We start from the raw sequence: 22,436 nt of genomic DNA, 5'->3' as shown, positions 1-22,436 counted from the left end.
TGCTTCTCTTTCTACTGTCCTTTTGTTCATTCTAACCATTGCCCAGCAGGGCTCTGCCCTGGGAACTCTCAAGGGTTACCTTTCTGCTCTGTCTTGTTTTTTGCGGCTGCCAGACCAGCCCTTTCTCTTTAAGTCTCCTATTGTAAATAGATTTATAAAAGGGCTGGGTCACCTATTTCCACCCACGCTCTTTGTTATGCCACAGTGGGACCTTAATTTGGTCCTTACCTATCTAATGTTTGCTCCCTTTGAGCCTTTGCACAATTGTCCCCTCTGGCTGTTGAGCATCAAAACAGCCTTCTTAGTGGCATTATCTTGCTTACCTCCTTATTTTATGTCCTTTCCGGGCAAGGTTGTGCTTTGCACCAGGTTATCCTTTTTGCCAAAGGTTGTGACCCCATTCCATCTGGGTCTGTCCATCACTTTGCTCACCTTCTTTGCTCCCCCGCATCTCTCTACGGAAGAGGAGAGTTTCCACCGACTGGACCCAAAAAGAGCATTGTCATTCTACCTTGACTGCACAAAGGAATTCCGGGTGGATGACCAACTCTTTGTGGGGTACGTGGGAACAAAGAAGGGAAGGGCAGTGCAGAAAAGGACCATTTCTCGCTGGGTCGTTCTCTGCATCAAGTTCTGTTCATTTTGCCCTTTTAGTCCTGCAAGATGTGAGTCTGCAACCCACCGCCGGGATGGTATGGGCTGGGTATCTGATTCAAAGGTAAGGAATCTGCTGCTAGAAGTCTCTATCAGATGAATAAGTTACTTACCTTCTGTAACACTTTAGCTGGTAGAGACTGTCCAGCTGCAGATTCCTTACAGGCCCACCCATTCCTCCCCGCTTTGTGGACTGACATTGTAGGGCTAGGGTTGTTCCTCTTTTCAGGGCCCTAGTTTTGCAAACAACTACGTCAGCTACTTCGTGGCACTGCGCGACTGGCGTGTAAAAAACAAAAAGTACTGATGTCCGCTCATCTGTGTAGCGCCTGTATAGGCAGCACAACATCATAACCAACGCGAACAACACAGATGACATCACGCGGAGCCGAATGGAGCCACCCGACGTCGCGCGCAAGTTGTATTGCTCAGCAAAAGTTTCTGGATCCAGCCTGACACGGGAAAATTCAAAGGTAAGGAATCTGCAGCTAGATAGAGTCTCTACCAGATAATGCGTTACTGAGGGTAAGTAACTTGTTCGACAGGGCCTGCCTTTTGTCAATCTATGATTGCTGCTTCAAAAAGGTGATAGTGGCCATGTGCAGAGAGCTCATAATTCATTGTGCCTATTTTGGCCAATCCTAGTTGGAGCTACCCCGTTGCTACCTGATGTGAGAAGCATCACTTTGCGTAAATGCATTGTGTGGAGGGCAACCTGTAAATAACATTGGAAGACAACCAGTCCAAACCATTTCTAAAGCTAGTGAAGACACTGCATCCATTTTCCCTGCTAGAACGATGTGTATAACATGTGTGTTTCAAATCACCCTAATTTGTTCCACTTCCAAGTTCTACATGACGATGGAAGAAAGTTCTCCACAGTGTGAGAGACTGCCAGGGAGCAAGCCAAGTGCGACATGTGTGTGGAAGAAATACCCCTGGTCTATCTAAATGTTTTTCCTTGTGAACAGCATCCAGTCTTCTACAGAAATCTACCACTAAATTTCCTCAGCAGTTCGCTGCAGCTGAAAGATTATGCAGTGTCTGCTGTCATTGGAGTCGGAGTGCTCCTGCATTTCCAAGGTGTTCTCCTGATTGGCCTGGAGACTGTAACTACCATAATCATCTGCAAAGCCACGATTGGCCCAACGGCTGCACCAGGAGTACTAGTGTTCCTACAGTTGCTGGCCTACTGAGGCCACAACTTCTGAAGACGGATGCTGCCAGATGAGGTCCTGGCAGAAAGATTTCAGAAGTCTCCATTTTCCGATCAAAGCTTCCACCCAGACAGCCCCAAAAATGTTGCGGGAGTGGGACCGCTGCACACATCTGTCCTACACACCCCTTAACTGCCAATTGCCAAAAGCATATTTACAGAGCTTCAGAACCATGTGCAAATGAGAGACTGAGAAATGAACTGAAGCCTGCCACAAGAATTAAGACGTTTTCCGTGCTAATGTTGAACTTAAGGAAAAGCAAACTGAACTGTTGCCACCAATACACCATGTTGCTGATGGAGTGACTGCACATGAGCCTAGCTAATGCCTCCAATTAGCCTCCAATGAATGCCTTTAGCTGGATGGATACAGAAGGGATATGAACATAATTGTAACGCTATACTGCATTCTTCTAATTCTGATTTGTATTATTGAATAACACTGTGTGATTATCGTGCTTTCTTTTTGCCCATAGTTGGACAAATCCCAGGACACTAGTGGCCTAACCACTTAGTTTTGGGCCAAGTAGCCTCTTTTTGCACTATGGCCCACTGAACATAGTCTGAAACCCAGATGCATAAAGAATATTCTAACTGCGTGAAGAGTCGTCAAAGTTGGCTTAGTAGTAGCTTGCCTTGTCACACCAAGTACATCATGAATATGGAGTCCAGCCCAGTACATCATTCAAAGGGCCTGAAGCTTAGTGGTCCATTTCCTTCATATTGCAAGAGACTGCTCAGCTCCCAGCTCACATAGTGGCAGCAAACCAAATAATTGTCAGGGCCCCTCTGCTGCGAAACAAACACACTCTACCTTTTTTCTCTGCTTTCCTCTCTAAATGTGAAACACATTTTATTAATTTTCTGAAAACAAGCAAAGCAAGCATACAAAATTGCACACAATATCCACATCATCATCATCAGTTTGCAGAAAAAGTTGTACTTTGAATGAACTTACATAGACCGAACATCATGAGCCAACAGTACTTGGAGCGGAGCTCATCAGGCCTACCAGAAGTTGATGTGGTGCTCAGATTAATCCCCAGACCACTCGCAACAGGCTCCAATATACCCCTCCTCCAAATGTCTGTCTCCTTTGGGCATTCCTCTATGGGCATCCTGTCTCATCAGATTCAGATTTTTCCATCTAAATAACATAATCGGTGTATTTGTACAGTGCACGTTCACCTAGAAGGGTATGTTGGTGCTGAATAACAGATTTTTATTGTTACCAACTTAGTGGTACTCTGGTATAGATACACTAGTCATCCCCATTTTCCATACTTATTGGAATCTTTGTGCTACCCAACTCCTGGGCTGTATTCCAACTAGCTAGCATTAGGCCCATTATGTACACAGTCTTATTAGATCTTGGCAAGATATCCTTTTTCCAGATATTCTTAACAGCCATGTGGAAAGACAGAGCAATTTCAACCTATAGGATTGTAGCCATTTCAATTTTCACCTCTGCCAAGAACCGCTGTATCTTGGAATATTTCCAAAAGATACTGTAAAACATTCCCTGTTCATATTGCAACATATGCGCACATGACTGCTTAAGTGACTCCTGGCATTAAAATATAGATAGATGATAGTATACCCTGTTTAAGATTTTAGGTTGTATGAGTTTTATTCTGTCTTGTATGGCTAATTCGCTGGGGTCTGCATTCCAGTCCTCGTACAGTGCGAGTCATTCAACAATCACCTCCACGGTTTTTGCGTTTCATAATATGTGTTACTTGACAACATTCTTCCATCATCATCCTTGCTTCTATTGAACTGTGGTTAAGTATATGACTTCATTGTAAGGAACAAGTTACTTACCTTCGGTAACGATATATCTGTAAGAAACAGTAGTTGGTATTAGATTCCTTACCTTAGAATATCCCCAGGCGTCAGACTGGATCTGGAAATTTTTGCGTAGCAGTACCCTTGCGCGTCGGTAGGCGTCGTCTGCGGCTCCGCGTCAGTCGTGGGCGCCGTGATGACTTCATCGGAGTACTTAGATGCCGCCTCTGCGTGCTGACGTCAGTTCTTAGATACAGCTTTTCTGCGCCAGAAACGCAGAGCCATGTTAAAAACCAACACTGGTGCCATTGAAACTAGGGCCCTGAAAGGGGATGACCTTAACCCTAGATATCGGTTCGCAGAACGGGGAGGATGGGTGGGGCGGTAAGGAATCTAATACTAACTACTGTTTCTTACATATATATTGTTACCGAAGTTAAGTAACTTGTTCATCTGAAAGAAACAGGTTAGTATTAGATTCCTTACCTTAGAATAGATACCCCAGCAATACCAACCCCGGTGGTGGGTCTGCGAACCAATAATCACACCAGAAAGTCCTGGAGGACGGAACGGCCAAAGAAGCCATCCCTCCGGACTTGGCTGTCCAGGCAGTAGTGTCTTGCAAACGTGTGCAACAATGCCCACGTAGCTGCCTGACAGATGTCCTGCAAGGGGACACCCCGGCCCAGGGCAGTGGTAGCCGCCGTGGCCCGAGTGGAATGGGCCCTCAGCCCAACAGAGGTTCCTTACTTGCCAAGGAGTTACAAGCCTTGATACACAAGACGACCCACCGAGAGATGGTCCGCTTGTGTACCGCCCGTCCCTTCTTAGCACCCACGTAACCAACAAAGAGTTGGTCATCCATCCGGAACTGGCGTGTGCGATCCAGATAGAATGAGAGCGCACGTTTTGGGTCCAGACAGTGGAGCCGCCCTTCCTCCTTTGAGGGATGCGGAGACGGAAAGAAGGTGGGCAAGGTGATAGACTGCCTGATGTGGAAGGCCGTGACAACCTTGGGCAGGAAAGAGGGTCTAGTCCGCAACACAACCTTGTCCGGATGGACAGAAAGAAAAGGAGGTTTAGAGGAAAGAGCCTGGAGCTCACTCACTCTCCTGGCAGAGGTGATGGCAACCAGGAAAGCAGTCTTCAGAGTAAGAAGGCGGATAGGACAGCTCTGAAGTGGCTCAAAGAGAGCACACATCAGATAAGTAAGAACCAGGTTCAAGTCCCACTGAGGCATCACAAATGGAACAGGTGGAAACGTGTGTGTGATGCCTTTCAGAAAACGAGTTACAATAGGGGACTTGAACAAAGATGGTTGATCAGGCAGCCTTAGAAAGGCTGAAAGGGCAGAAAGGTAGACCTTGATAGTGCCCAGAGCAGAGCCCTGCTGGGCAAGAGAAAGAAGAAAGAGAAGAACCTCAGAAAGAGGGGCAGAGAGAGGATCCACAGCCTTTGTTGTGCACCATGCCACAAATCTGTTCCACCTGCAGGCGTATACCGACTTTGTGGAGGGACGCCTGGCTGCCAGAATGATATTACAGACTAAAGGAGGCATGTCAAATGGCCTGAACTGTCGCTGCTCAATCTCCAAGCATGGAGGTGGAGACTGGACAGGTTCGGGTGGAGGACCGTCTCCTGCTGCTGCGACAGAAGGTCCTCCTGAATAGGCAGACGAACCTGGGGATCGAGGGACATACTGAATGCCAGGATCTTTCTAGTAGGTGATCTTAACTATTGGCATAAAGATCCCTCGGAGGGCCCTCAATCGGCTGAACTGATTAGACTGATCTTCTGTCTAACTTAAATTTTAACCAACTAGTGCTCTCCCCTACCCATTGCAAAGGTCACATACTAGACCATGTGTGGTCCAACACCACATGCGTAACAACCCCGACATCCTTGCCATGCCTTTGGTCAGACCACCTTATTCTTAAATTTAAGGTATGTATCACCCCCACTAGGATCACTGCGCCAGTCACCGGCAGGCTAGCTAGAAACTGGAATGCAATGGATAAAACTGCTTTTTTACAGTCACTAGGTAATGTCATCCCTCCCCTGGACAACGATATAAACTCTTCAGTATCCACTCTCACTGGCTGGTTACAAGCGGCTAGTAATCTTCATGCCCCGTACAAAAGAATTAGATTGGCACGGCGCACGGATGCCAATAGATGGTTCTCCGATGACTTGAAAATTAGGAAACTGGCCTTACGGCATCTTGAACGCCTTTGGCGCCGCAAATATGATCCCGAGTTAAAAATCAAATATGTCAGGACCAGAAAGGAATATATGAATGCCATTTCCACAGCAAAGGCGGAGTACTTTTCTTCTCGAATCCTAGATTCCTCAAACAAATCTAAGGATATTTTCTCTATTTTCAATGAATTGACGAACTTGGAGAATGTCCGCCCTAAGGTAATTCATACCCAGTGTCTGTGTGATTCACTTAACGCCTACTTTAGTGATAAAATTGCAGACATTAAAACTAGCATTCCTCTACCGGTGACCCCAATCACGTTCGGTATGGCAATTAAGACCAGTACTGCCACCTTAGCTAATTTTCCGCCCATAACTCAGGTCCAGCTTCTGGAACTAATGACTAGAGTCAAATCCGGCTCCCCACTGGACATCTGCCCCCCTCGCATCTTAAAAGAGTGTTTCTCCACCTATCCAGCCCCTGCCCTTGCACTTCTAAATGACTCCCTCACCTCGGGCATTGTTCCATCTGCCTTTAAAGAAGCCATGGTCATACCTCTATTAAAAAAAACAGGGGATGAACCTGCCTGTAAGGCAAATTACCGGCCCATTTCCTTATTGCCTTACTTGGCAAAAGTCCTGCAGGCACATGTGGCGAAATGCCTCCCTAATATTTTGGAGGAGTCCTCCTGTTTTGACCCCCACCAGGCTGGATTCCGGCCAGCACATTCAACAGAGGCAGTGGTCACCACAGTCTTGGACACACTCCGAGACTGCGCAGACAGACGCTCCCCCCAGGCCCTGGTCCTCCTAGATCTGTCGGCCGCGTTCGACACGGTCGACCATAACATCCTGATCGACCGTGTCGGACAAGCTGGCATACGGGACACGGCGACACGCTGGCTGAGGTCCTTCTTGGTGAACCGCTCCCAAGCAGTGCGCCTGGGAGACCTAACCGGTGTTAAACAGCCCATCTCTTGTGGAGTGCCACAGGGCTCCTCCATGTCACCTCACCTTTTCAATATATATATGCTCCCTCTGATTCAAACCCTCAGAGACAAACAGGTGAGAGTCTTCAATTATGCTGATGACTTACAGCTACTCTTTACCATCGACAATTCTGAAAATTCCATTACCCATTTCCAGTCAACCATGAGGTTTATTAAATCCTGGATGGACCAAAACCAGCTGAAATTAAATCCAGGTAAAACCGAATTGGTATTGACAGGGGACAGCGCTAAGCATTGGGGTCCCCACTACTGGCCATCAGATCTGTGTCAAGCGCCGTCACCATCACCATCGGCCAAAACGCTTGGAGTCATCGTGGACAGCGAACTCTCATTAAAAGCACACGTGGGCCAGGGGGTTTCCAAATGCTTCTCTCAGCTAAAAAAAATTCGGAAGGTCCGTCGGAAGCAATCACCCAGGTTGTGATCGCTACTGTTCTGTCCCATCTGGACTACGCAAATGCCATCTACCTGGGTCTTCCAAACTATCTACTCAAGCGTCTCCAGATGGTTCAGAACTATGCCGCAAGGCTGATTCTAAAGCAACCAAGGTGGCATGCAGCTACTCCCCTACTCATCAAACTGCACTGGCTTCCGGTCACGCAACGTTGTGCTTTTAAAGCAGGTTGCTTGATCTTTAAGTGTCTGTATGGCAAAAGCCCTAAATTCATCAACCAACTAATCACCAGATACGTTCCTTCTCGCAACCTTCGCTCACTCCACCAAGGCCTCTTCCAGACTCTCCCTTTCAAACGTAAACGTGCTGGTGGACGTAGGTTTGCAACACTTGCCCCCTGCCTATGGAACACTTTCCCCCTGGAGATCCGGTACTGCCAAGATCTCCTATCTTTCCGGAAAGCGTTGAAGACCTGGCTTTTTAGACAAGCATTTTAATTAACTCTCCACCATTCACCCTGACTTATGTTACTGTTGATCCTAGCGCCAAGAAACTAATCAGTGATAGTGTGCTTAATAAATAATTTAATAACATAATATAACTGAATAGCCCGGGATTCCAGTACCTTCGTGCCCAGTCCGGAGCCACAAGGATGACATGTGCCCGGTTGCGTTTGATTTTCTTTAGCACTCTGGGCAGAAGAGGTATAGGCGGAAAGGCGTACAACAGACCGCAACTCCACTCGCGACGAAAAGCGTCTCCGAGCGAGTGCCGCCTTGGAAATTCCAACGCGCAGAACTGATGACATTGGGCATTCTCTTCTGTGGCGAATAGATCTAACCAAGGCTCTCCCCACTGCAGAAAGAGATCTTGCACCACGTCAGAGTTCAGACTCCATTCGTGATCCATCATGCACCGGCGGCTGAGTTCTTCCACCCTGGCGTTCAGAGAACCTGCCAGGTGTTGAACCACTAGGGTCACGCCCTGATGTTCCAGCCATTGCCAAAGGCGCAGAGCCTCCTGGCAGAGGGTCCACGACCCCAACCCGCCCTGTTTGTTGCAGTACCACATGGCGGTTGTATTGTCTGTGAACACCTGCACTACACTCCCCCGGACAGAGAGAGGAATGCCTTCAGTGCAAGACGAATCGCCCGCAGCTCTAAAAAAGTTGATATAGAGCCGGGTCTCCGCCGGAGACCAATGGCCTCTGAACTCCGCCTCTCCCATGTGGCCTCCCCAGCCCTGGAGGGACGCGTCCGTCACAACTACGTGCTCCGGTTGGGGAAGGGAGAGGGAACTGCCGCTGACCCAATCGCGGTCCGTGAGCCACCACTGCAGCTGTCTTGCAGTGCCCTCCGAGATCAGGACATGGTCGGACAGGTTGCCCTGATGCTGGGCCCACGGGGTCTCAAGGCGCTTGGAGGAGGGGGGGGGGGTCTGCTACTGCTCGAACAGCCAGGTCTTGAGTTGCTTCCTGAAGGAGAGGTGGTCTTGGGTCTGACGGAGGTGGATGGGAAGGGAGTTCCACGTCTTGGCTGCCAGATAGGAGAAGGATCTTCCACCCATGGTGGCTCTTCGGATGCTTGGGACGGTGGCGAGGGCGTGGCTGGTTGATCGTAACTGGCGGATGGGAGTGTAGAAGGTCAGGCGGTTGTTGAGGTACCTGGGGCCCAGGTCATGGAGAGCCTTGTGTGCGTTGGTGAGTAGTCGGAACGTGATTCTCTTGTTGACGGGGAGCCAGTGCAGGTCTCTCAGGTGTCTGGAGATGTGGCTGTGGATGTCCAGGATGAGTCGTGCGGAGGCGTTCTGGATGCGTTGGTTTGGCTGTGGTTCCGATGTAGAGAGTGTTTCCGTAGTCCAGTCGGCTGGTGACAAGTGCCTGATTGACCGTCTTCCTGGTTTCGGTGGGGATCCATCGGAAGTTCTTACGGAGCATGTGTAGGATGTTGAAGCATGAAGATGAGACGGCGTTGACTTGTCTGGTCATCGAGAGGGAGGAGTCCAGGATGAAGCCCAGGTTGCGTGCGTGGTCCGTTGGTTTGGGTGCGCTGCCCAGGACAGGTGGCCACCAGGAGTCGTCCCAGGCAGAGGTTGATGATCCCAGGATGAGGACTTCCGTCTTATCTGAGTTCAGTTTCAGGCGGCTGTTCATCATCCACTCGGCGACGTCTTTCATCCCTTCGTGTAGGTTGGTTCTGGCAGTGGCTGGGTCATTGGTGAGGGAGAGGATCAACTGGGTGCCGTCGGCGTAGGAGATGATGCTGAGGTTGTGTTGGCGTGCGATGGCCGCGAGGGGGCTCATGTAGATGTTGAAGAGGGTGGGGCTGAGTGATGATCCTTGTGATACGCCGCAGATGACTTCGATGGCCTCGGATCTGAACGGGGGGAGGCGGACTCTCTGGGTTCTTCCTGCGAGGAACAAGATGATCCATTCTAGTGCATTCCGATGTTGCTGAGGCGCTGCACTAGGGTGCGGTGGCAGACAGTGTTGAACGCTGCGGAGAGGTCCAGGAGGATGAGGGCCGCTGTTTGCCCGTTGTCGAGCAGGGCTCGGATGTCGTCAGTGGCTGCGATGAGGGCGGTCTCGGTGCTGTGGTTGGCTCGGAAGCCGGACTGCGAGTGGTCGAGGGATCCGTTCGTCTCGAGGAAGGCGGCCAGCTGTCTGTTGACGGTCTTCTCGATGACTTTGGCAGGAAAAGGGAGGAGCGAGATGGGGCGGTAGTTCTTGAGGTCGGTGGGGTCGGCTGATGGTTTCTTCAGGAGGGTGCTGAGTTTGGCATGCTTCCAGCTCTCCGGGAAGGTGGCGGTGTTGAAGGAGGCGTTGATGATGTCCCGGAGTCTGTGCGCCGAAGCTGTTGTGTATGTCGGCGATCTTGCTGTGGAATGATGAGGCGAGTGAGTCGCAGAGTTCTTGCGAGGGGGTGATGTCGTTGGTTCCGGCGCTGGGGTTGGAGAGCTCTTTGACGATGCTGAAGAGTTCCTTGCTGTTGTGAGAGTTGTCTAGTCGTTCCTTGAATGCTGTCTTCTTGGTGGTGTGGATCAGCTGGTGGTGTTTGCGGGTGGTGTGCTTGAGGGCGGTCATGTTGTCTGTAGTCGGATCTTTTCGCCAGACTTTCTCGAGGGTGCGGCAGTTCTTCTTGGAGTTCTTGAGATCGTCGTTGAACCAGGACACTTTCTTGCTGCCGGGCCTGCTGGGATGGTTTTTCAGGGTTGTGAGGTCATCAGCGCAGTTGGTGATCCACTGTGTGAGGTTGTTGGCTGCTTGGTTGGGGTCCGTGGATCTGGCGGGAGGATTCTGGTTCAGTGATGTGGTGAGCTGGTCGGTGGTGATCTTGTTCCAGCTCCTGCGGGGAGCCTGTTGCGGGTGGTGGTGAGTCGTGGTCCTTCTGAAGCTGAAGTGAACGCAACTGTGGTCCGTCCAGTGGAGTCCGGTGGAGTGGCTGAAGGAGATGTCCTTGCTGGAGGAGAAGACTGAGTCAAGCGTGTGGCCGGCGTAGTGGGTGGGGGTGTTCACCAATTGCTTGAGTCCGAGGTTGGCATGGATGTCCAGCAGGGTGGTGGTGTTGCTGTCGTTGTTGTTCTCCAGGTGGAAGTTGAGGTCCCCTAGGAGGATGTAGTCAGCGGAGGGGAGGGCGTGCGGGCTGATGAAGTCTGTGATGTCTTCGCTGAATTGTGTGCGGGGTCCCCGGGGGTCTGTAGATGAGGGTGCCTCTGAGGGTGGTCTTGGGGTCGATGTGTATCTGAAAGTGAAGATGTTCGGCGGCTGTGAGGTTGTCGTCGGAGTTGGTTGTGATGCAGGTGGTGTTCTTGTGGACGATGGCGATGCCTCCTCCTGTCTGGTTGACGCGGTCTCTCCGGGTGATCTTGTAGCCGTCTGGGATGGCGATGGCGACGTCGGGCGCTGAGGAGGCGTTCATCCAGGTTTCCGTGAGGAAGGCGACGTCAGGAGATGTGGTGTCGAGCAGGTTCCAGAGTTCCACAGCGTGTCTGTGGACGGAGCGGGTGTTGAGCAGGATGCAGTTCAGGTGGTTGCTGCTGGCGTTCGGCTTGGCGGGTGCGGTGCAGGTCTGGATGCAGGAGAAGTTGCAGAAGTGGCAGGTGAAGGGTGCGTGGGTGCGTCTCGGGGTGGCTCTGCAGCATCCTGGGATCCAGCTGGTGATGAGTGCGTTGAGGGTGGTGGCGTCGTAAGTCGTAAGTCCGGTGGGTGGGCTGGCTTCTGCGGGGACCAGGGGTACTGGCGCTGGCCACATGAAGAACCGCAGCAGGTGCAGGAGATCCGCCGTCGTCTGGAGGTGGCTGACGACTGTCTGGGGCGCCTTCAACAACCAGTCGTCGAGGTAGGGGAAGACTGAAACCCCTAACCTGCGCAGATGAGCTGCGACCACCGCCATCACTTTCGTGAACACCCGTGGGGCGCTGGTAAGGCCGAAAGGGAGCACGGTAAACTGAAAGTGCTCGTGGCCTACCGTGAACTGCAGGTAGCGCCGGTGGGCCGGCAGGACGGGGATGTGGAAATAAGCATCCTGAAAGTTCAACGCTACCATCCAGTCTCCTGGGTCCAGGGCAGCTAAGACCTGAGCCAGTGTCAGCATTTTGAACTTCTCCTTCCGGAGGAAGCCGTTGACGTTCCGTAGGTTCAAGATAGGGCGTAGGCCCCCTGTGCCCTTCTTGAGTACCAGAAAATAGTGGGAGTAGCAACCACACCCTACTTCTGGCCCTGGAACGCGCTCTATGGCCCCCTTGGCCAAGAGGGCCGTAACTTCCTCCTTCAGAAGCCGCAAATGATCCCCCGATACGCGGTGGTATTGCGGTGGCATGGCTGGAGGGGTCGTCTCGAAGGGGAGGGAGTAGCCCCTTCGGACGATTTGTAGCACCCACCTGTCCGATGTGACAGTGCGCCAGTGGGAGGGGTGATGGCGAACCCTGCCCCCCACTGACGTCACATGGGCCCGAAAGCATGGACTAGGAAGGTTTTGAGGCGGATGCTGCGGGGGAAGGTGTGGACGGGCCTCGCCGTTGTCACCGACCGCCTCCACGGCCGTTTCCATGGCCGCCACCGCTTTGGATGTTAGTCTGCGGTGCGTGGCTGGCAGCACGTGTGGGAGCGCCCCTTCCTTGGCCACTAAAGGAGCGAAAGGCACCCGTTTGATGGCGCGGGCCGAGAGGCCCAAGGACTTGGCCGTAGCCCTGGAGTCCTTAAAGCGCTCAAGCGCAAGGTCTGCCTTGTCGTCAAAGAGGCGACGGCCATCAAACGGCATGTCCATGAGGGTATTCTGGACATCCGCTGAAAAGTTGGCGGACCTCAACCAGGCATGGCGACGAATCGCCACCGTCGTTGCCATCGCTTTGCCCAGTGAGTCGGTGGTATCCAGCCCACACCGGATGGAAAAACGTGCCGCATCTCGACCCTCCGCAAGGGCTTAGGCGAGTTTAGCCTTGACCTCCGCCGGGCATTGCGGCAGCACGTCCGCAACCGTGTCCCACAGGGAGTGGATGTAGCGGCCCAAGAGGCATGCGGTGTTGGAAGACCGCAGTCCCAGACTAAGGGAGGAGAATATTTTCTTTCCGTATTTCTCATACCTCTTGGATTCCCGATCAGGTGGCGCTGAGGGGAATGCGGTCTGGGAGTTCGAGGCCTGGTTGACCAGGCTCTCGGGGGTGGGGTGGGTGGACAGGAAACAAGGGTCGCCCGGGGCCGGGCGGTGGTGCCTGGCCACGTTCCTATCTACAGGCTGGCCTGTAGCGTGCCTGGACCAAGTGCCCAAAAGAACGTCAGTCAAGGCCTCATTAATTGGCAGCAGAGGCTCAGCCGAGCTTGACTGTGGTTTAAGGACCTCCGTGAGGAGGTTAGTCCTCACGGCCGCGACGGGGAGCTCAAGGCCCAAGGCCTTGGCCGCCCGCGTCAACACCACACTGAAGTTTGCCCCCTCCTCCGAAGCCACGGTAGGAGGTGAGACAAAACCAGTGTCTGGCGAAGTGTCCAGACAACTGGCATCCCCAAGTCCACCTGTCCAGTCTTCCTCGGACTGACACTCACGTGTCAGAGGGTCCTCAGACCCCTCCCAATAATCCTCATCACCCATCTCCTGATAATCAGAGTTGTCAAATGATGGGGCCGGTTCATTGAAGTAAAACTCCCCAAGCGGCGTCGGAGCGGCGCCGCTCTCGACGCCGGAACCGGGTCGAGGGAGATATCGAGGACGGCGCCGCTCGAGGACAGTGTCACCCGAACCCCCGGGCCGCATCGCGCGAGCATCGGGGGGAGTCGGAAGAGCGATGACGTCTCTTCGACTTCTTGTGCTTACCTGACGACTTCGAACCTGAGGAGTGATGTCGACTCCCGGTGCTTTGATGGCTCCGCCCCCATGACCGATCCCTCTACCTCCGTCCGGACCGGGACCTCTCACGGCGCGGGCTGCCTGTTGGAGCTCGAACCGCTTGATGAACCGCCTCAGCCTAGCTTTCGATGTTAAGGCCCGACAGTCGGAGCAGGTCTTGTCATCATGATCGACGCCGAGACAGTGGAGGCACCGTCGGTGAGGGTCGGTGACCAACATCAGCCGGTCGCAGTCCTCACAAGGTTTAAAACCCGGCATCCCTACCGGCACCGATCGGAGTCGAAGACTCGAAGAATGATCAAAAAGATCTCAAAAAGGTTTAGTCAAAAAGTGACTAAGGTACCACTTTTTCCGGATCTGCGCTGCTGGCACGGAAAAAAGAAGAACTGACGTCAGCACGCAGAGGCGGCGTCTGAGTACTCCGACGACATCATCACGGCGCCCACGACGCCCACGACGGACGCGGAGCCGCAGACGACGCCTACCGACCCACAAGGGTACTGCTACGCAAAAATTTCCGGATACGGTCTGACGCCTGGGGATATTCTAAGGTAATGAATCTAATACTAACCTGTTTCTTTCAGATTGATAGATCAGTAGTATGTGTCATACCCTTAAATAATAAACAACAGTTAAATTGTGCCAAAACAGAATCCATTTGTAGTTCAGCAAAGGGTTTATTCCGGCTCTACCTTGCATGTCCCAGGGTTTGAGACACTCTAGTCCTCCAAGGGGAAGTAATCCCAGTCAATTATTAAACCTGGATGAGCTGCCCAGTAATAGCAGTCAAGAAGTGCAGGGTAATGACCTCTATTATCCATCAGCTGACACACTTTTCTTCAACGAGATTTAGGAATAGCTTGATCCCCAAATGAGACTGTGTAACTCAAGGGCAGTCCCACTCAAAGGGGGTTCTTACCCATTACAGGGTATTCTGCAGTGCTCACAAACAAGAGATATAATTTTATACAGCAAGGCCCTACCTAGTTTAGCCCAAAGAATTGATTTGGTTTCAGATTTGTCCTGGAGTGTCAACACGTCATGATGCCGAAACATGTTTTCATTATTGATAATATATGAATCAAAATATTTAAAGGTTTCAGCATTGACATTAAGGTGATATAGTGCAAGGAGTGTAATGGACCAGATTTGCACCACAGAAAGAATGGTATTAGTCCAGTTGATATTAAATCCAATACATCAGCCAAACATTTGATTTAGTAATGTGTACCAATATTCCACAATCAATTAAATGGTATTGTGTATATTTAATGATATATTGGCCTCACCACCATCCTGCCAGCCCTTTGTCCTAATCCTACATGCCAACAGTGTAATCACCAGAGCAAATTGCAATGGAGAGAAAGAGCAGCCCTACTTAGTCCCGCAATCTTTTGGAAGAGTACATGAAAGAATTCCATTTATCAGAACAGTCACTGTAGAGTACGTTAACCAGAGGAAAACCCGGGGCTCAGGCCTTTGAACTAGTGCAAAAAGTTCTCATTGAGCATAAGAACATGACTAAAGACATAATCCCACGCTTGGCATTATACTCGTGCAAGGTGACTTCAGAACAATACTTTGACATTTCCAGTAACCTAAATGGGACGGTTGAACAGTATTATTATTATTATTACTAGCAGCCCGTCCCGACCTTGTCCGGGAGCAATCAGGCTTCCCCGACACCCGCCCGCCCCGACATTGTCCAGAAGCCCGGGCCCCCGCCCGGCTCGTCCCCCGCCTGCCCCAACCCCCGCCTGCCCCGACATTGTCCGTGGGTCCCCTTACCTCAGCCGCCGCCCCTCCCCCGCGCTCCTCAGTTTACCGGTCCGCCGCTCCTCGCTCCTCACCGCCGCTGGTCACCGCTCCTCCGGCCTGTCCGCTGCTCCTTGCGTCACCGCTCCTCCCCCGCGCCATGTCTGCCGCTCCTAGTCGCGCTCCTGGACGCCGCTCCTCCCCGCGCTCCTACGTGAGCATGCACGTAACGGCCGGCGCTACTTCGGAGGGACTACTTTATTTTTAAATGTAAATGTTTTAAATAACGGGTTTTTTTTTAAATCTATATAGCCTATAACCATCTGCACACCCTGACGATTACAACTGTGTATCGGGTGTGTGGATTGGCGCTGTGGTTCCTGAATTTACCCGCCTCAAAGCCTCAAAGTTCTTCCTTTATTATAGTAGTATAGATTATTATTATTGTTATTATTGCACTTTAAAAGAGGATACAGACTTGAGTTTGTGCCCAACGTCTTCCTTGTTTGGATTCCAGCACTTCTCTACAGACATCATTGCAGAAATCAATCCGGCTTGAATTCGATGCCTGGATTCAGGTCTTTTTTCAGCCGTGCGAAAGGCTCATCCTTACTTGGCACAGTTATGTTCAAAATAACAAAGGCATTGAACATTCGTCTTTCAATCACAATGTTAAAACAATTCTTCTCACAGAAATCCTATTTTCTAGTAGTTGAGGCCAAAACTCTTGCTTCCTTTCCATGAGTCACATTTTTTACTTCGAGATCCGCCCTCTTCTGCTGCAGTAGTGGAGTGATAGGTGGACAGAAACACCATTCTGTCCCTACAGATTTCTCAGAGTTCACCATATTATGGAAAGGCTGGTCAGGTCTTTCAGCCAAAAGGCCACATTGCCATTAGTGCACCTGGACAGGTATTCGAAAAAGTTAGACACTTGGGCAGTAAGATCCTCATCTCTGGGAGTCTGATCATCCATGCCAGCAGTTCAGCCTGCCTTTGGGTAAGGACTTTCCTTGCTTTGTAGAAGATGACCAAAATGTCCACGGCCAATCTGTGACACAGTTTGCAGCCTGTGTTAGAGTAATTATTTTCAAAAGATATTGAGAGTCCAATGATACGTGGCAATCAACTTTGAACTCAGTGAATGCAATGGCCTGATCCACGATGCAGGGATTGCTTTTAGATGACATGTTGTATGGGCTCAATAGGTTTCTCAGGACACATTAAGATTTTATTCTGCCCATGCTATATCTGATGGTGCTCTTACGTTTGGAATGCAATGTAATGATAGACTTAAATGCATTTACACTATGATATAAATATAAACAATGATTAAATATAAGTAGGGTAGGATGATTGATGGGCCATTTGTCTGTCTGGCCTTGCCTCTTTCTTCCAATAGTATAGGAAGCTCAAAGAGTATTTAAGTCAGCTGCTTCACAAGACTTCTCTGCTGATGTCCTTCAGATCTGAAAGTTGCAGGGGGGTGTAATTAGAGGATGTAATTTGCTGCCTTTCATGCCCTCTAAGGCTATGTTATTATTTTCTTTTTTTTTATTAAATCTTTATTTATCTTTTCCCCAAAAAATAAAAATAAAACAAAATCACATTTAACACATACTTATCAAATAGTACGTTGCAAGTCGTCGTATGTACAACCGTAATAGAGCCAAATCACATTAATAATAAATGAAACAAAAGGAAGCATTTGACCGTGCAGTGTATAGTCCTAGAAATCTGGGCAGCGGTACGGACATCAGGAATGAAATTACTATAAACAACATTTCACAAGATACATAGGGAGTGTAGAATGGAGAGGAAGAGGAATGTAGACATATGGGTGTATCCCAGATAGAGTATCAGCACACCATCAACTTCATAGCAGTAGCTCTAAGCACCATATTGGGCACCCCGTCACTGCACCACAAACGTCAATCCACACTCATCAGGCCATCCACAAGTCCTGCAGTGTTACTTCCACAGAGGGGTACGGTGTATGTTCCCTCAACCAAACCCTCCGGGACTATTTGGTGGTCTAGTTGTGTCTGGTGGGCAGTCCTAGATTTGGTGATGTATGTGCGGTATGGGCCCCAGATGTCCACTGGTCTAGCAGCAGTGGGAATCATCAACGAAAACTCCTCACTATTAGTGTTGCAGAAAGCTAAACTCCGGAGCCAAGAGTTGTGTGGAGTACGCCTATCGCACCATCGCAGCGCCACCTCACGTTTGGCCAGCAAAAACCCCAGAGCAGCCAGTCTACGCACACCACATGGAAAATCAGCGACATATCCTCGCAGGGCGATCTCCAAGGCTATGTTATTTAAGACACTTTCCTACGATTCCCTTGTCATTTCATGATTCCCCAGTGGAAGGGGGAGCATCACACTTTCTGAAAGGCTGGTGGTCTTTCACCCACCAGTAGGGCCTGCAGACTTTTCAATGGCTATGCTAGCTTCCTTTCATCTGAAAGCCTCCTCCTATTTCCCCATCGTATTGCCAGCAATCCCGCCTGGACATATTCTTGACAGAGGTGCAAGAATTATCCACAAACAAGCAATTGAGCCACTTCCACTTTGGGACTGGGGTTCCTAATACAGTGCCAGGTATTTATTAATTGATTTGTTGTCAGCTTTACTTCGATTTACGGTAGTAAACCATAATCAAACCATTTATTGATTGAGAACAGACACTAGAGAATAGATGTCAGTTCCATCTTGGACGTATACTATGTAGAATGCTCTTGTGTGATGAATAGTTCTAAATGATCATATAATCACAGGTTCTTGAAGCTTTGAAACCTCGGGTCTTGGTGTTGTGCACTATTTTGTTCTTGCTCATCGTCTGTTTTTTATCTGCCCCTTCTCCTGCGTCCACCCTTCTTTGTTCCTATTTCTCTTGCCATACTGTTCCATTCCACTTCCACCTGCTTCCTATCTCTTCTAAGTTCTTTTTTCCTGTTCCCTTTTAATTCTTCCACCCTCCCTGTCACCGGCCTGCTCATACAGCTCTTCCCTTGTCATTTTCCCCTCGTTCATTCGGCCATCTGTATTTGTTTTTCCTCCAGTGCACTAATGAACCTATTCCCTTCAAAGGCAGGGTCAGATTTCTTTCAATGCCAAATGAGACTCAAACCAAATAATTTAAGTTGCTTTCCTCACTGTCTTGTGGGTCTAAATCCAAAAGAACTATAAAGAAGAGAACATGGGTGCAGAGTCCATTATGAGAAACTGAGAATTTTTAAAGCATGCATTAAGATGTAAAATGGTTTCTGTTTACCATTTGTGATCTATAGTACCTTATGTTTTATTTTCAGAAAATATGAAAAATTGGTCAATAATTTGTTGGACTGCATTAGTAAAAGAAATCTGTAAGTAATGTTGCATGATCCAATGTATTCTTTTTCAGTAATTTTTTTATGTTTGCATTTTAAAAATTGTAGTGTATGATGGAGATATGATTTCATTCTTTGCATGTGATTTTGATTGTGGCAAATGTAATATTTTGTGAGAAAAGCGTTAATGCATTGTTGAGGGTGTAATATAGCTGGATTATTCTTGATGTTTTTCGGTTTGTTAATTAGAAAAACAGATTTCTTGTGGGTTTTTGGTATAATTTTATTTATTAAAAAGGAAACTGAAATACAAGGCAATAAAACAATACAGTCGGACATGTGTTCAAGGAGAAAGGAAACTGCAGTACAATACAATACAGACATCATTAAAGCCAGGGGGGGTGTGAGTGAGGAAACAAGATCAATGTTCATAAAGGCTACACCAGATTTGGAATGCCAGGTCAGGGGGAAAGGGGAACCTCTGGGGTTTCCACTTTTGGAGGCGTGCATATATTTCCACGGAAGGAGTTCCATTGGTTCCAAATTTTATTCCATTTTCTGGGTTTACCCCGTGCCACATACACCGTCTTCTCCCTGAACATACACCAGTCCATATTCTCCTTCCATGCCAAGACCGTGGGCGGCCGCTGGGAACCCCACAGCTGTGCAATGTCTCTTTTAGCAATCATATTACCAAGGGTCGCCCACTGCGTCTGTGCAACATAGTCATTCGGTTCCCAGACATTCAACAGACAACGCCTCGCTTCGGGTAACAATGCCACCCCTGTGACTCTTTCCATCACTGCATGCACACGATTCCAGAACGCCGCCACCCTCGGGCACTCCCAAATTATATGGAGGAAGGTTCCAAACAGTCCACAACCACGCTTACATAACCCATCCACTGAGTAACCCTTATGAATCAAGCGCGGGCCAGTGACATATATCCGATGTAGAATTTTAAGTTGAACGAGTCTGATGCGGGCCGGAATGGCAGCCTCCTTCGGCGAGGATAGCGCTGACTGCCAGTCCTCATCATCCAACTCCAAACCTGCTGGTCCAGACCTCTCTGAATCGTGTCAACAGATCTGTTCGATTATTAATTAATTTCTTATATATCAAAGATATAGTGCTGTCTGGCACGTGGCCGTCAAGCACCCGATCTTCCAATGGGGAGGATTAGGATATGTCAATACCCTTAGGAAAAACCGAATTTAACGCGTGGGTAATCTGTGCATAGCGGAAGAATTCTCTATCACTCAGCTCATACTCTACCTTCAGTGCATCAAAAGTCTTGAATTTACCCTTGACCCATAGATCACACACCCTACTGATACCAATCATATCCCACTTTTCAAATCCTTTTGTTTTCCACGGGCACCCCAGTCTTTCAGACGCATAAAGGGGAGTCGCACGGGTCAGTCGATCCTTCCATCCCGTTGCCGTATTCGCATCATGCCACACTCGAACCGCTATCTTGGTAGGTCCCGACAGTTCCCTCCCCTCTGCTTTGGAATAAAGGGCTCTGTTATAGACTCCACCCGGCAACAAGTGCTTATCCATCTCAAATGCAGGGTTGGAGGCTGGTCCATACATTCCATGATTAATCGCGCCCAACTGAGAGGCCCAATAATATCGTTTGATATCCGGAAGTGTGATAACTCCGTCATACCAAGGAAGCGTGAGTTTGGCGAGGGCAATACGCGAGCGTCCATCCCAGATCAATCGTCTCTGCAAACTCTCCACCTCATGAAAATAACTGGCAGGAATAATATCAAACGTATTCTGGAGCGCATATAGAAATCGCGGTAAGGACATCATTTTAAAAAGAGATGCGCCCCCAAGTGGTGAAAGTGGTAGCCTGAGCCAGCCCACAACATCAGATTTCAACCTCCGAAGAGGAGGGAGCAGATTTCGGTCAAATCGAGCCACCGGATCCAAAGATATAAAAATGCCCAAATACTTAAATCCTGACAGCGACACCTGGATAGGACAACGACGCGGCAGAGGGGGGGGGGTATCACCTGAAAGCACATACACACAGGACTTGGTCCAATTGATCACAAGGCCGGAATTCCTTCCAAACGAGGTGAGCACATCAAACAATACATTCAACGACTTACGAGAAGATGTGAGGTACAACAAAATGTCATCGGCATAGAGCGATATGCGATCCTCGAAGTCCGGGGTCCATCGAATACCCTTCATCGAGGGCTCCCATCGCAGCCAGGGGCTCCAAGGCTAGGGCGAAAAGAAGCTGAGGCAATGGACAGCCCTGCCGTGTACCCCTCCTGAGAACGGGCTGATCCGGATGTACCAAGTCACTAAATACTTTTATCAAGCGGTTTGCCAGCAACTTAGCGAGAATCTTTGGTTCGGCGTTTAAAAGCGAAATGGGCCTATAGGACGCACACCGATCACGCGGTTTCCCCTCCTTATGAATCACCACAATGGTAGCAAGGCGCTGATCCAGAGGAAGGGAGCCAAGGTCTCGCGACTCTAAAAACAGATTACGGAGATACGGCGCCATTTTGTCAGGACATAACTTATAGAGTTCGATGGGCAGACCATTAGGGCCCATAGCTTTGCCCGAGCGCAGAGAGCGAATAGCGAGGGCCACCTCGTCATCTGAAAATACTGCGTCCATTGAGTCCCTATTTAAGTCTGATAGGCAAGGTAATCCAATATCATGTAGTAACAGGTGGGAGTCTTCCTCCGGTCTATCGGAGACTGGGGAATACACTTGTCGGAAATGTTCCGCGAAACTCTCGACAATCTCAGTCGGATCAGTCACACTCACTCTATCAAGTTTCTCAATCACGGGAACCACACGACTCGCCCTCTCCTTTTTATCCAGCCAAGCAATCAGTTTCCCAGCTTTATCACCCACATCATACAGTCTCCCCTGCTGCTCTCTACTCATAAGTTTAGTGGCATCGGTCACCTGGGCCTTATAATCCAGTTGTTTGAGGCTGAGAGCATGAAGCTTGTAACGAGTCACACCCAGTTCCAAGTCCCTTTCTAGCTCAGTTATTTCAGTCTCTAGACGAACCACCTCCTCATTCTTACTTTTCTTGGCACCAGCAATTAACAGTAATGCCTGTCCTCGGATGACCGTCTTAAATGCCTCCCACAGTGACACTGAGAAGGACACGGACCCCTCGTTCTCGGCAAAGTACAGATCCAGGGACTTAATCAAATCAGCACGGGTTTTGGGGTTGCGAAGATACCAGGGATTGATCGGGGCAACTCGTCCCTCGACACTCACACTAGTGCCGATCTGGAGCCACAATGGGGAGTGATCTGATATAAACCCTATCCAGGTGTCTAATCTCCCTGACAGAGGAGGCCTGTACCGCCGGCATCAAAACATAATCAAGAATGGAGATATTGCCGTGGGCTCCAGAGTGGAACGTGTACTGTACTTGTCTCGGATGCATCAGCCTGCAGCAGTCTACCAAACCCATTGTATCTAAAATCCCACCTAACCAAGTCTGCGACCTGGTGAGGTCTCTGGGGGGGGGGGGGGTAGCGATCCGGAAGCCCCAGCACTAAACGACCAAGATCAGCAAAAGTCAAGGTCTGTAGACCAGGCGGGACATATACAGAAACCAGAGAGACAGTCCTCCCCTCCAACCTTCCTTTGAGAGCGGCATAGCGCCCCCTATCGTCAAGAATCATGCTGTCTATTTCCAAAGGGAGAGAGTTCTTGACTAGGATGGCCACGCCCCTCGAACCAGTAATAAACCCA

General features: G+C 49.7%; 1 protein-coding gene across 2 annotated transcripts in view; it reads left to right on the top strand.

Moving 5' to 3' along the window:
- The window catches only part of PSME4 (proteasome activator subunit 4), a 2,155,241-nt gene that overhangs the window by 921,570 nt on the left and 1,211,235 nt on the right, over nt 1–22,436 (top strand). For both annotated transcript variants that reach the window (XM_086927646.1, XM_086927645.1), the window contains one exon: nt 18,668–18,721. In XM_086927646.1, the coding sequence (XP_086783772.1) occupies nt 18,668–18,721 (54 nt within the window). The remainder of the gene's footprint in view (nt 1–18,667; nt 18,722–22,436) is intronic.

This window comes from Lissotriton vulgaris, chromosome 6 (genome assembly GCF_964263255.1).
Source record: "Lissotriton vulgaris chromosome 6, aLisVul1.2, whole genome shotgun sequence".
NCBI classification, from domain to species: domain Eukaryota; kingdom Metazoa; phylum Chordata; class Amphibia; order Caudata; family Salamandridae; genus Lissotriton; species Lissotriton vulgaris.
The sequence above is the reverse complement of the archived record's forward strand: the minus strand, read 5'-3'. Positions and strand labels throughout refer to the sequence as shown.